We start from the raw sequence: 15,463 nt of genomic DNA, 5'->3' as shown, positions 1-15,463 counted from the left end.
TTTAGGTAACCTTTGCATATATCATACATGGAGCAATTAACTGAAAGTAACTGCTACCCAAATGTATTAACTATATGGAATAATCTAAATAGGCATAATTGCTTAATGCTTTTAAGAAGCATTAACGAAAACTGTCCCGAAAACAAGATAAACAAACAAGAAATTCATTAAAATCAGATAAAAAGGTTGGGTTTTTTTTTACTCTACCTATTTACAAGCCGATGAGACAAAGTCGATTACCACCAACTTTTAGGTTACGGATGGTCGCACTCGATTTCCTCTCGTTCGCCCCCAAAAAAACACTCGTCATAACTTCAATAAACGTATTTTGCGTGTTTCTCGATCGTCTTCGACTGGATCCAATCGCCGAATTTTCTCTTACGATGCAATTACTAAACGTTTATACGCGTTAAACTGACCCAGTTTACTGACGTTACGGTTATTTGATCGTATTTGCGCGTAAGTTTATAGATCATTTCAATTTTCCTCCTTTTATAAATGAAATAAATTCATTTCTGACCTAAAAATCCTTTCGACGCCATTTAGATCGGAAAGTCGGCATGCCGTCGTCGACTGCTACTGCGCATGCTCACGCGCAATCGTTGTGATCTCCAAGTTTCAAGATCAAAAAACTGTGTTCTTCCGCCTTACGTCAACAGATACGGTTTTATGTACTCGGATAAGATGGAATTTATAGTTACGTTTACGAAAATATATATTTTACGCCGAAATAATTACGATTGTCGTTATTTTGAAAATCGATTACGGTCGATTCGTAGATATGTGTCGGTACTATTTTTTCGCTCGCCTTCACTTCCCGTCGATGGATGTGCTGCGTATCTCAATGTCGTCTAGAGTCCAATTCGCGACGACGATCGTCAGTTGGTCCGAAAATGTTGTAATCCCATTTCGGAAACGAATTTGATAGTCGGGAAAAACAGACCATGTCTGAAAACAATAATAAAGATAAAACATTATCCTCGTATGAGGCAGGTAAGATGTAAATTTGCCCGTACTTTTCGTTAGGCTTAACCGCGAATGGTAACCCGTGCGAGTGCAGGATTAGTCTGATTGTTATGTCTCTTTTCTTCTGCAGAATTGTATTTATTGATCGCTAAATTCCTTAAGACTGGACCATGTAAGAAAAGTGCCGAGGTAAGATATTGTTTATTACTGTTTATAAGTATCGAAATTGTATCGTTTTTGAGAGGGACCTTTTCAAAGTTGAGGTCTTTGTTGCAGATCCTTAGACATGAAATCGAGCAACATGAGGTAAGTCCACGTGCTTCCTGTCACAATCAAAACAAGTTCGGCCCACTTCCGGATTAATTTTTTCGAAATTAAGTAATTACGTCATAAAAATTAAAAATGATAATAATTTAAAAAATTAATTTTTTTTCGCCGTAGTTGATGCCGAAACGTTTAGATTGGTTAGGAAATGAACATAGAAGAAGTTATGAAGATATAGTAAGTAATTTGGACCAAACTTTTCCGTGAAAGTGAAAGTTTTATTAATACGTTCAGAACGAAGAAAATGATATATATTAATATTTAAATATATATTTTGGTGGTAAATTTCGTCTCTTTGGTGTTAAAATCCCTCGATGTATTTATAAGATTGGCTTTTAACCGTTTATATACGTGGCCCGTAAAAATCGGTAGAGGTAAATGCTAGTTATGACGTCAATCGCTGGATCAGCTCGGTTGACCAATGGCGGAGACTTCGAATAAATTATGTTAAGCGCGTGCCGATTTTCTGCCATCTGTCGGAAAGTCCGGTTACTATAACGGATCAATTTCATCAGTAGTGAATTGTACGGTCATTTCTCTTATAAGGAATTTCACGTTATTGACGATCGGGTTTTTCCCCCGACTTATTATCGTACTAAGGAAATTCTGCCTTTCTAAAGCTATTCATTCAGTGTATTATGTTAACGTTTGCCGTACAGATAAAAAGAAAAAAAAAATACAGCGAATATATTCGACCTCTTTGTATCAACAGAATCGTTTTAAATTAATATAGTGGTCGATTCTCTCGGGATTCTTCCCTTTATATGATTGAATTGGTGATATTTGGTTCAATTTTCTGTGTTTTAAACCATTAATGAAACTCACTTAAATGATTTACTGAAATAAAATTTAAAAACTTATAATTCGAAAGTATTATATTATATGTTTTTGGAAAAAATTGAGAGGTGGTTAATTTCAGTCAGCTAAACTTGAATATATGATGTCTAAATACAGTGGTATATTCACAATGTATATCACTATTGATTCAAATTGAGCTCCGTGATATGTTTATCAGTTCTAAATCTTGATCTTGATAGTGTATTCAGTGATTTGCTTCTATTTGGTTACAAATTATGGAGATACTTACCTAGAATTTTATTCTTTAGTGTGTTCGATATATAAAAAAGATTTTTTATTAAATAATGTATCATATGAAAAATCTGGTATAAATCTGTTTATTAATTTAATATCTAAAAAATTATCTGATCTGAATAATCAGATCGCTATCTTGCTTCATTCAGATAACATTAGGAAGTAAAAATCATATATAATTGGATTTTATAAACTTCACTTCTGTTTAAACGATTAGATTTTCTTTAAAGTTCTAAAAATGACTGGTATTTTTTCCCTTATTATATTCAGGGCTGTCGAGAAGAGAGGGGAGCTTGTGATTTTTCTCTGGGTCCAAAGAAAAGTTACTAGTCCATAGTGGTTCCCAGAGGTGCAGAATATTTTTAGGGCTAAAAATATCCCTAATAATCATTGCAACATAGTTTGGAAAATTAAAATTAAACCATTACAAATAATTAAGTAGGCTTATCATATAATTTGTCATGCAACACTAAACCAATAAATTAATGTAGAAATTTTTTAAACTAAAAGAACAATTTAATATAAGCATGTGCCATCATCTTAGGATTAATATATACAATTACAAATTTGATGTACTAAGTTGATTAATAGAAATGCAATTCAAGTGTGTTACTAACACCATAAATGACTTGTTTTTATCATAGGGTGCTAACTAATAGGGTTTTTGATGTCCAATAATGAAAAGTTTCTTTAAAACAATGATAATTGTACTGTTTTTTTTTTTTTTTCTGAAAAATTATTTTTTGAAAACATAATCGTATTTTTACAATGTTCTGAAATATATTTTGACATTAGTATGTTTTATTTTATAATCTATGAAAAAGTAAAAAGAAATAATGTTTATAAATTGATAAAACTTTTATTTAGCTATTTGATCAAGATAGTTCAGAAAATTTTTAAATGAAGCATGCAATGCCATAATGTTGTAAATGCCATTTTTCTCTAAATATGTTTTATTGAAGAAATTAATTCTGAATACAATGTTTTCTGCTGCAAAAAATTATTATGGCAGTAGTGGTTATATTTTGAAGTTGAATTTATGTGCAAGCCATAATGTTTTAAGTACCAAAGTGCAAGTCATGTCACTTTTGATGCTTAAGATGTTACTGCTTATACTTACATCATTTTGTTACTCCAGAGAACTTGTAACCTAATGTGCTTTTTACCATTTTATTGTAAAATTGAAATGAATTTGTTTAAGAGTTGAAGGAATTTATTCACTAGCAAAAGTGTTTATCTTTCTTTAAAAGTTTGTTTTTTGGCATTTACAGCATTATGACATTGCACAGTTTATTAATTTGCAAATTTTCTATGTGAGAAATGAGTGAATATTTCATTTTAATTTGAGTCTGCATGAAATTTCACCCATTATGTAGTGTCAAAAAGAGTTTTAAGATAAAAATGAAATGAGTGATTGAATTCATCATAAACTAAATAAATGTTTCAGTTCCAATTTTAAAACACAAGATTCCTGTATTTCAGTAATTTTGCCAATATATTGTTGTTACATCCATATTTTTTATACTGCATTTTTTATATTTCTCCAGGACTATTTTAATTTCCTCTAAATGTCATTCACAAGATCAAACATTCTGCTTCCCTGTTGGTCCCTACTCCTATAAATGAATGTTATTTTTATTTACAAAAAACAAAATCTTTAGGGATATCAACTTCATGAAGAAGACACCTCCTTAACATAAAATTTTTATGTTAAGAAGGTGTAATCTATCTAATACTTCTTAATACAAAAGAAAACAGTTTCATGGGATTGAATGGAAATAGTGAAGGCCTAAGTGATGGGAATAACTTACAAACAGCCAAAACTATACAGATCTTAAAATCCTATATGATTAACCAGGAACTTTCTGCTAGTTTCCCAGTGGTTTGAAAATGGCATCTACATTTTGATAATCAATCATTGCATTAATTTTAATATTTCTCTGTTATCTATTATTAACTAATTTTTCATGTTTATTATTTTAAATTGTTTAATCTGTAATGTTATTCATTTTTATGTAACTTTATTATGTCATCTTTATCATTGAGGATGCATTTTTTTCCCTGCTTTAATGGTAATAGAATTTTTTTGTAGTTTCTGAAGCATAGGCCTCAAAAACTTCATGAGCTGTGCCATCCAAAGGCAAAAGGTTCTATCTTCAAAAAACTGAAAATCAAGTTCCACACTTCATGCCTAATTAGTATCCTTATCGATATCACCCAATATTCTGCACAAAAAATGTTCTATAATAATTACAAAATGTTAAGGAGAATACATTACACAAATCAGATTTAATCTAAGTTAAATCTGATTTATGTGATGTTATTTCTTCCTTTTTAGACATGTTGTTGGCCTCTGTTAACTATTGTTATTCATTAAAAGCTATGGCTTAAAAAAGTAGATAATTGAGTTTTAAAGTATGATTTATGTGTTGACTTCATTTTTCAAATTGACTGTTATATGGGTAGTTTGAATTAGTTTAGATGATAAATCCAACATTAAAGGTTTTATTTATTTGTACATTTTTTTTTCTAACTTTACATTAATCATTTTTTGATATTTTATTTCTATAAATAATAAAATTTGGGTATTGGGATTCATTCCTGGCAGTAAGTTTGTGCAGAATTGATGCTAGTGATAAGTAATTGTAATTGCTGTTAAATTATATATATAAAAGATATGTCTATTATTTATTTCAAGTCCAGTATAACATAATAAAAACTTAAACATTACAATAATATTAACAAAATGCATATTAAAAAAATACATAATAGTATATAATAATTAGACTAAAGAAGTTCCCAATGATAATAATGAGATGGCATGTTTATAGATAATTATACCATTTATTATTTAGTATAACTATTAACATTTTAGAAAGTTATCAAATACACAATATAGATATATAATTATAAATGAAGTTTTACATAGGGCTACCAACTGCCTTTTTTTTTTAACACAGAGATTCCAGTTTTAGAACAGTTTGTTTGGGTTCCAGGTCTAATCATTTCTTCTTTGGTTTATTATTGGTTTTGAAATATAACATGAAAGGTTAGATAACAATCCACAAAACTTTTTCATAACAGTGTTGTGTCCGTAACAATTTTCACTAATGTTTTTGACCTCCACTGAGGTCTTCTTCAGGTGGTGACTAAACGGTGTCTCCTCGTCAGTGACTCATCACCGGCTTGAGCAGCACCCACAAGGAATACTACAGATGGAAAGCCACCCTCAAGATTTGGTCCGTCAACAGGACCTGCAGTGACAACTGGTGGCGCATCATACGGAAAACCAGGAAATAGCTGGTGGATGAGCACATCATAGTCCTCAAAGCAGATAAAAACAAATCTCTCGTTCTATTAAAGGAAGCCACCTACAGGTCTCTCATGCAACAGTATATTGACGACACAGACTGCGAGCCCATTGAATGTGGCTACATAGACAAGCTACAGTCTCGAGTTTCTAGATTCACCCGCACTTCCTTTGACATGAAATGGGGGTTGGGCAAAGCAGTTGTTGCCTCTCCCAACACTCTGAGGTTGTTGGCGTTTGCCAAAATGCACAAACCGATCCCTTCACTTAGGCCTGTCCTGGATAAAGCTAGGTCCCCAACAAAGCTGTTTGAGAAGGCCATTCACAACATCGCCACTGAGCATTTGAACTGTTATAGGTTTTCTACCACTAATTCCACTGCTTTTGTTGAGTTGTTACAACGGGTTGATGTGGGTGACAACCTGCACTTTGCGGTCTTCGATTTTGTGTCCCTTTTCCCATTGATATGGCTGCAGCCCTGCTTCTGCACCCTTAGGGACTTTCTACTTTGCGAGAATGATGTGCTCTGGCACAGTCAGCAGATATTAAAGCTGGCACATCTAACCTTGGTTTTCCAATTCAACAACACTACTTACTTACAAAGACAGGGTGTGCCCATGAGCAGCCCACTATTGGGGGACCTTTGCGAGCTGGTGGTAAGACATTTGTAGGAGAGAGTATTGCCCAAATTCTTACCATACATCAGTCTATACCAAAGATAGTAGACAACATCTTTATACTTTGGAAAACCACACCGAATCTCGACGAGTTTTTGTCGTGCATGAACGACAATGCTTACGGCTCACCCTTGGCTTAGATCAAGTTAGCAACTTGCGTGAACATTTTCTAGATGTTGACATACGTCTCAGGGGTGGCAAGATAGAAATAAGCATTTACCGTAAACTAGACCAGCTTCCACTTTTCATCCCCACGAACTTGTCTGACTCCTTTGCCTACAAAATTGTGGTCTTCCATGCCCTAACCAGACGGGCTTCACACATCACACAAATGCTCATGACACCCGGTTAGAGCTCCACCACATAGAAAAAATTGCGGTTGAGCATGGCTACAGTAAAGGCATGATTCACGGTTTAGCCCGTGCCTGCACCAACCGTCCCCCACGCCACAGTGGCAGCCCCCTGCCTACACCAGATGGCGGCCACCAACTCGTTAAGAACGATAGATGCACGGTCGTCCGGTTCAACCAACATTTAGACCCCCTATACAGGGAGATTGATTGCCATAATTGCATGAAGATCGCGTACAGGAGAACCAGCACTATTTACGACCTGCTGTGCAACGCCAAGGATGCAATAGATCTCAACACGGGTATACTCCATTCCCATCAGGGACAATAGATTCCATAGAGACTTGGTTTACATTGGCTTCACCATCTGCTCAACACAAAAACGGTTACGTGAGCATCAATCAGATATTAAAAATAACAGGCACACCACCGCCTTGTCATCCTACATTACTGACCCTGAAATTCGGGCAGACTTTCAAAACACCAAAGTAATCAGACAGGCATTTCGTATTGATCACATCCGTCACCTGGAGGCCTGGGAGATTTATAAAGCCAATATTAGGGGCACCTGCATCAACTTTAAAGATGGAGAGACGATTTCGAACTGGGACAAGCAGAGGGGTGAAATGCAATACGCACATTTTTTACATCTTGGGCGTCATCGTTCCATTGGCCAAGAGGAGACACCATTTAGTCACCACTTGAAGAAGACCTCGGTTGAGGTCAAAAACATTAGCGAAGATTGTTACAGACACAACGCAGTGTTAAGGTTAGAATTCGTTTTGTGTTAAAGGTTAGATATATTTTATCTTCAATGAATTAAAATAACCACTCTTAATACATGCATAAAATCAAAATGTTTGACTTTGCTGATAGAGGGCAGGCAAGTTAATCATTTAACACTTGAACCTGATCTTAGATCTATGTTTATATAAGAAGTATTACATACATGTACAGGTATACCTCGCCTTACGTCGGTAATTGGTTCCAGGAGAACGACGTAAGTCGAAAAATGACGTAAGTCGAATTTACTTGTCTCCGAATCTACTTATCACTAGGCTAAACCGTAAATTACCATTTCCGGTTCTGTATTTTATTTATTAATGCATTTTTAATAATATATGGTTAATAAAAATCTATTTTAAGCTTACAAACAAATAAATTTTAGTTTTTAATACAGTACAAAAAAAGTAATCTAAATTTACGAATGCATGTACTGTAAATACAGTACATACTTGTATAAATTTTAATATGATTTTATGTGCTTTAAACGTTTTTCTAGTGATATTACGACTTCAATATTTGTGGCGGACAGACGTAAAGTCGAATAAAATGACTTAAACTTGATTTTTATTTTTCCATATACTTTTTTAACAAGCGACGTATAATCGGGAACGACGTAAGTCGAGGTATGCCTGTATACTCAGTGTAATTTAGTATTTGGATGATAAATGATTTGTTGATTGTTTTTAAATGGGTAAATGTTCTTAAGGTATATCCTGTATTTTTTCTGTATAAAAAACAATTGTAAGTAAGGCATTAACTGTGTCCATGAGTAATTCCTTTTCTGAAGGAATATTTTCACTTGTACAGTAGTCAGTATGGAGAGATGACAGGAACAGACAGTGCCTGAAATTACTAAAATCTAAACTTGCTATTTGAGTTAACTTTAATATGTCCTATGAAGCTTTTTTCTTATATTTACAACAAGATGAGCAAATGCATCTAATAAAGAAACCCTGTACATAGGAAAAATAAACTAAAATTAATAATAATAATTAGTTTCTTGTGATTTATACATGATACAATGATATTACTAGTACAAAATTAAATTTTTATTAAGGTTTTAGTTACCAAAATACTTTTCAAAAGTTGAAATTAGTTTAATCAACATTTTTTTTTTAGAGTGAATGTTTTCCATATCTATTTAGTCTAAGTAGATGTTAAACTTTTAACATCTATAGAACCCTCATGCTTGATTATTATTTTTGTGGAATTCTAAATGTGTAAGCAATAGTTTAAATGTATGTAAAAGAAACAATGTGTGAAAAAGACTTCATTATTGTTTTTTTATATCCTAATGAAAAAGTTTCTGTAGTGAATTAAGCTACAGTTTAGAAATTTTGTTTTTAACATTTTTAGTGAAAATAATGAAAGTAAAAAAGTTGCGCAATCTCCTTAGGTTTACCAAATTTATTTCAACATATCAATTACTTTGATCAAATCCTTACATACAAATTTTTCAATGGATGTCTCTCATCTCATTAAATCAACATACATATTACTTCAGTCGATACAAGGTGGTCCACCTGTATTTCTATTCCTTTTTTGCCATCTTGCCATTTTTGCCAAATCCTTTTTCTATTGTCACCATAGCGTTATTAATATAATCAAAGATAAAACTTCACATTGATTTCCATAAATTTAAACTGTTTTGTAAAAGAATTTTATATTTTTTGTAATTAACTTGGTTATTTCAGTAAAATTTTGTAATTTTATTTGTTGTTTTTAACAGGTTTTGTTGTTATATGTTATTTTGAGGATTACAAATGCTATTGCCTACAGCACTTGTAAATAAGTAAATAAATAAAAATTTATAAATACAGTATTGTTACAAAATCTCAGGGTTTTGTGGAACAGTTTATTAAGGATTGCTTGCATTATGAATGTATGTGTAAGCATTATAAGCACAAAACCTTTCTCACTAATTTCTAGCCTTTGTGTGTAGCCTCTAGGTTTTGTGCTGATAATCTTAGAAGTAGTTCTAGCTACATATGCATAGTAGTGTGTAAGCATTAATCCCATAGTCTGATTTTGTGTAGAGTAAGTTACCAGTACAGTAAAATGATATGAAATATTTTTGTTTCTATTTCAGAAAGCTTTTACTAATGAATAATATTAATTTCCAGAAAATTTAAACACAAATATTCAGAAATAATGCTGATGTGAAATACTGACTTTTTACATTTTAAGTCAGTATTTCACATCAACATTATTTCTGAATATTTGTGTTTAAATTTTCTGGAAATTAATATTATTCATTAGTAAAAGCTTTCTGAAATAGAAACAAAAATAAATTAATGTTCAATTTTATTGAACATTCAAGGATTTCTTTTATCTAATGAATACAAAATATAGCAAAAATTACAATAAATTAAACTTTGCTGTACAATGGGGCCCAAACAGAAACAAAAGGAAGTCTCCATTGACGTGAAACTGAGAGCAATCCATGAAGTTGAAAAAAGACAGAAGTATTAAGACAGATGTAGCAAAAGATAATGGATTTTCTCTAAACATGCTATCCACAAGGCTGAAGAGTAAGGACAAAAGTACATGAACTGTCCATTCAGTATGCAAAATTAAGAATGTAAAACATATTTGAGGTATGAAACAGCCTGATCTAGAATTCAAGCTGTTTGATTGGTTTTTTTCAGGTATGACAATTTCTATTTCAGTTCTGGGTCATTAGTGAAGGATAAGGCATTCAAAATAGCTTTGCAAATTGGATTAGGTGGCTTCAAATATTTCAGTGCTGTTTCAACATTGTGTCCTTAATTGCTGCCAGTGAGTCTTCATTCATCAATTGTACTTCTATGGGTGAACTGGTCCAAGCTATGAAACCAACTTTTGAGGATTAAGTGGAACATAACATTTTTAATATCAACAAAATGGATTTATTCTATAACAACCTGCCCACAAAAACACTTGCTCTCTGTAGTTAGAAATACTGTGGAGAAAAACTTAAAAAGCTAACAATTATTGTTATGTTATTCTAAGCCTGATCATAGTGAAAAGTTTTCGCCATTAAAAATTTTGGGAAATCTGCCAATCCAAAATGGATGAAGAGTGTGACCATGCATGAAATTTGGCAACTTCCTTGCCAATATGCACACTAAAAATGCTTGAATGACAACACTCATCTTCTGAAACTGGCCAGTGATGTTTGAATGGTGAATGGTCATGCAGAACAGACATATTCTGTTTCATGATGCAATTTTGTTACATTCCTTAGAAGAATTAGACCTCTCTTTTTCATGTTTTGATGAGAATATCAATTCTTGCTGAAGTGTAAGGTTAATGTTGTTTTATTTTTGTGTTTACATTTTGTTTCTGCTTTCAACATGACAAGCTATATTCAATCACTTGATTAAGGAATCATTCATGATATCAAGAGAATGTATCAAAAACAACTGCTGTGTTATTTGATACGTGAAATTTCAAGCAATGTACATCTTAATGATATCAAATCATGGAATATTTTAGATGTCATGTGAAATTTTATGGCTATTTGGTAGGATGTTCTAGCAATAGTTGTTTTGCAAGGCATGGTATCATTAAAAAAATGATAATGTTGCTTGTGCAAATGTGATTGATGACAAAACAAAATCTATGAGTACTGGCAGTACAGGAATCAGCATATAAATATGGAGTGTGATTTTGTAATTTTGTTAGTGCTAATGACAATGCAAGAGGTCAAGGAACATACAGTTGTTCCTTTGACTCTATATCTTTCCATATCCTCAACAAGCAATACAGTCCTATGTAATGAAGAAGCAGAAATTAGTGAAGAAGAGATGTCACATGAACACATAACAAAAAAGTATGCTTATGCTATATTATAAGTGATAGCTATGGTATTGGAACATTATTCTGAAGAAATTGATGAAGATATTTGGGAAGCTGGATAAAATCAAGATTTTGTACACAGCATGTATACAAAACAAAGCAAATAACTATAAAGAATTATCAATTCATATAAATACTATAATAGTGTGGTTGAGATCACAGGATAATTTCAATTATGAATTTTAATGCATTATTTTAAAATTTTATCATTATCTGCCAAAGTCATCCACTACAAGGTTTATTTTTGTAATTAAAATCTTCAAATTAAAATTATTTTATATTAATAATAGCTAATGTTTTCATGACAAGTATTATTCTAAAAAGCTTTGCATATTGTCTTTATACAATAAAAAAAAAGTAGAAGTTTTAACTTATTAAAGTTATAAAGCATTATTGATTTAACATACCATTTTTGGTATTATTGAATATTATGATTCAATTTTTTATTTAGAAGTTTTTGTATAAAATTAAAATATTTCATGTAGGAATATCATTGAATTAATTATTATAACTTTATTACAACAATCTTATTTTTGAAAAAGCTTTATGCTATTTAAAGTACAGATTTTCAATGTACAGTTATAGTTTCAATGTGACTGCTATATTTTGTTTGTGAAGTATTAATGGGGACATTAACTGTAATACATAGTATATATAAGTTTGTTAATCTGGCATCTGTTAATCCAGAATGTGTGGTAATCTGGCATTCTTTGAAAAGTAGCCAATAATAATCTGGAATAATAGTATTTTGTTAATTGGAATTTGTTTGAACACATGAAGTGCTAAAGACCTGGGTTGAAATCAAGATTGTATGGAAAGTGGCCTTGCATGTTGCTAAATATCAGAAGGTTGCCTGTGGAACCAAGAGTGATTGATCAAGAAAAATGACCCATTTTGTTACAGCATCTTGTTTGTTTCAGGTTGAACAGTTTTCTTAGTGCTTTTCTGTGCCTAATACAGTCAAACCTTAGGTTTCAAACTTAATTCATTCCTAAAAGTTGTTGAAAAATCAATTTGTTCTCAAACCAAAACAAATTTATCCATAAGAAACAATATAAAATGGATTAATCTGTGTCCAACCTCCAAAACAGAGCCATTTACCTTTTTAGCTGATTTCATGTATAAAAATGCCTACAAATACAATATAATATAATATTATCTATATTTATTCTACATATATATTAAGCAAAATGTTCCGTCAATGCCAACTGAAACTAAAACTAACACTTTACAAAAAAGTATTATAAATAGAGACTGAACTCTGCCTGGATGAAATATAAACAAATCAATCAAAGACTGAAAAGTATATTATCCACACTTTCTGAAATATTATGTTTCAATTGATTTGATTTAAATATAAATTAATTAGTTAATTTTGATTTTATTTTCGGTCTTAGTTTTGGTGTAAAAACCAGAATTATAATTATTAGTTTTAGTTTTAATTAACTGGCTATTTAGTATTAATAAATATTAATATTATAAAATGTAATATTATAATAAATTTTTGGTGTTTAATTTGGGTTAAGCATTTTTAAACATGGATTCATTTATATTATGCAAATGTCAATTAATACAGTTTTTATTAATTAATTTGATTTAAATTCAATTGGGATGCATACCAATAAACAGAAGTAGTATCTTACCTGCATGCGCATTGAAATCTAATTTGAATAACAATGTTGTTGATGGTTTGTGTCATGATGTCTAATGAAATGAGTTGATCTTGGCACCACTAACTTCTGAATTAATAGTTTCATTGACTTTCTTTAACACAGGAAGTATAGGGAGCCAGCCATATGTGTCAACCTAATCTGTGGCCAGCTTTTGCTGAGTAACTTGTTTGGCAACTGGGCAAATGTAGTTTTCAAAATTTTGTTCATAAATCAAATTTTTCAAATAGTGAGGTCTTCAAAACTCCAAGGTTTGAATGTTTATGTTTATGCTATATTTACCAAACAAGTTGGTACAAACATCTTTATGGATTGGACTTGAGAACATCATCTGATTTTCACAGATTTTGACAGGGATTAATTTTCATTACATCTGCACAGTGGCATCTATAAAAGGATCTTCCCTCTGCAGTAAAATGCCAGTCATTTGAAAGGCACTCTTGTTGTTGAAACCTTCCAAGTTTTATGAAAATACAAAAACATCCAGTAATGCAGAATGTTTGATAATCAGTATTCTCAACTCGTACATGATTTGATACAAACAGCTGTCTTGCAAATGTAACATGATGCTTGCCAGATGGCTGAGGTGGCAAAGGTATCAGCCCACTAATCCAAGAGACTGGGAATTGAATCAAACAAGTGAAGAACTACAGGAATTTTTGATGGCCCTGTCTCTCACTACTTTGCTATTTCCATTGTGGGTATGGTTGAATCATATGATAGCATCTATGATGAGCATGTTGAAAGGATATCTTAGAGTCTGTAGAGTGGAAAGAGGGAAATGTCACACGATTTGGATGTATATGCAGACATTCCAATTCCAGTTTGAGTATTGCTGGAACATGTCTGTCTGACATCAAAGTATACACTAATGCCATCTGGATCACATGAATGCTATAACAAAATTATTGTCTTCATTTGAATTCTGCTTGCATTAAAGATAGCATCTAAATTATTAAATTATAGTGTAATAGTTTTATTATATAAACATTATTGTATTGGCTTTAAAAACTTTAAGCAATTCTAATTAAAATTAGTGATGTGCCGGATTGTTAAAAATGTATATCCGCAGATACAGATATGGATCATTAGTGTCTAGATCCGTGGATACGGATACGGATCTCAACTTTCATCTCAGTCGGCACCGGTGCGTGTGACCTTGGACTGATAGTTGACGCTTTGCGTTAGTAACGTGACGTGTTTTGATTTGCACTGCAGTGTTTTTGTTTATAGTGTAAAAGTGTGCGAAATTAGAATTCACCACAATGGCAGACAGGATAAAGTAACAAAAATTTTCCAATATAAATTTCCAATTAAACTGTTTCGCGTCTTTATACAGATTCTATTTCGGGGATTCCAACTTCATGGTACAAACAGTAGCATGCGAAATTACAGCAATAATAATAGATTGCTGTATCCAAAGCACGTGTACAATACAGATCCCGATCGCGACAATATATATATAACCCGAAACCTTAAAACTAACCTTAAACACAAACTTAACACTAATAACAGAAAAAGGAATAGAATTAGGAAGACAGAATAAATGGTTGATAAGATAGAAATAGGGATATCCGGGATTTTGTCCCTTTTTTTGGCTTGTTTCTTTGTGCGTACTGTCGGGTGGGATAACGCACGTCCTTCTCTTATAACTGGCCAGTTCTCTTCTTTAATAATTATTTTTCCTTCCACTGTCGTCAACACGACCTTAAAACAGGATCTGAGGAATTTGAAAACTGAATATCATACACTAATGCTAATTTGCTCACAGAATATGCCAAAGAAAAAAGATTATCAAGAGACCAAGATCCATTAAAGTATTGGGAGATTAATAGTAAAAAATTTGGAGGTCTTAGTCACATGGCTTGCACATATTTATTGTCACCTGCAACAAGCATTCCAAGTGAGCAGTTTTTTAGTGCAGCAGGAATTATTTATGATCCTCATCGTAATAGACTTTTGGGGGATAAAGCTGCCAAGTTACTCTTTTTGAAGTACAATTTACCATTAATTAATTTTGATTATGACATTTAATTTTTTTGAAGTTTCTAAAATTGTGATTATTTTATCTGATAATTTGATAATTAAAATTCTTTGATAATTATTATAATATAATATAACCGTGATGATTATTTCAATTAGCATTAGAGGTTTGATCTCACTATAAAGATAGTTAAATTAATACCTTATACTGGTAACTTATAATTAATGTTTAAATATTTAATTTTTGCAATATAAAAGTGCCAAATATGTGATTTTAATAAATAAAAAGTGATTTGAATTGAAGTTGTTAGTATTTTATTGCTCTCTCTCTTTAAAATTTCATATAAGTAATGAAAATCATTAAGATAAAAGATCCGTTAAAGATCCGCTAAAAAGTAACGGATACGGATACGGATCTTTTTTTTCCCTCGGATATCCGCGGATACGGATACGGATACGGATATC

The 15,463-nt window shown here is 31.9% G+C and overlaps 1 protein-coding gene and 1 long non-coding RNA gene across 3 annotated transcripts in view; both read left to right on the top strand.

Moving 5' to 3' along the window:
* The first annotated feature begins 822 nt into the window (after positions 1-822).
* The window catches only part of LOC111640622 (PH-interacting protein-like), an 88,574-nt gene continuing 73,933 nt past the window's right edge, over positions 823-15,463 (top strand). For both annotated transcript variants that reach the window (XM_023386660.1, XM_023386659.1), the window contains exons 1-4: positions 823-993; positions 1,097-1,155; positions 1,243-1,272; positions 1,408-1,467. In XM_023386660.1, the coding sequence (XP_023242428.1) occupies positions 945-993; positions 1,097-1,155; positions 1,243-1,272; positions 1,408-1,467 (198 nt within the window). In that variant the 5' untranslated portion in view covers positions 823-944. The remainder of the gene's footprint in view (positions 994-1,096; positions 1,156-1,242; positions 1,273-1,407; positions 1,468-15,463) is intronic.
* LOC111640627 overlaps positions 3,276-15,463 on the top strand; it is a 20,462-nt gene continuing 8,274 nt past the window's right edge. Inside the window, exon 1 of the long non-coding RNA XR_002759294.1 lies at positions 3,276-4,580. This is a non-coding gene — a long non-coding RNA (uncharacterized LOC111640627). The remainder of the gene's footprint in view (positions 4,581-15,463) is intronic.

Source organism: Centruroides sculpturatus, unplaced genomic scaffold (genome assembly GCF_000671375.1).
Source record: "Centruroides sculpturatus isolate CEXI.00-Female unplaced genomic scaffold, Cexi_2.0 scaffold1160, whole genome shotgun sequence".
NCBI classification, from domain to species: Eukaryota; Metazoa; Arthropoda; class Arachnida; order Scorpiones; family Buthidae; genus Centruroides; species Centruroides sculpturatus.
Note: the sequence above shows the minus strand (reverse complement) of the source record. Positions and strands in the feature narration are given on the sequence as shown.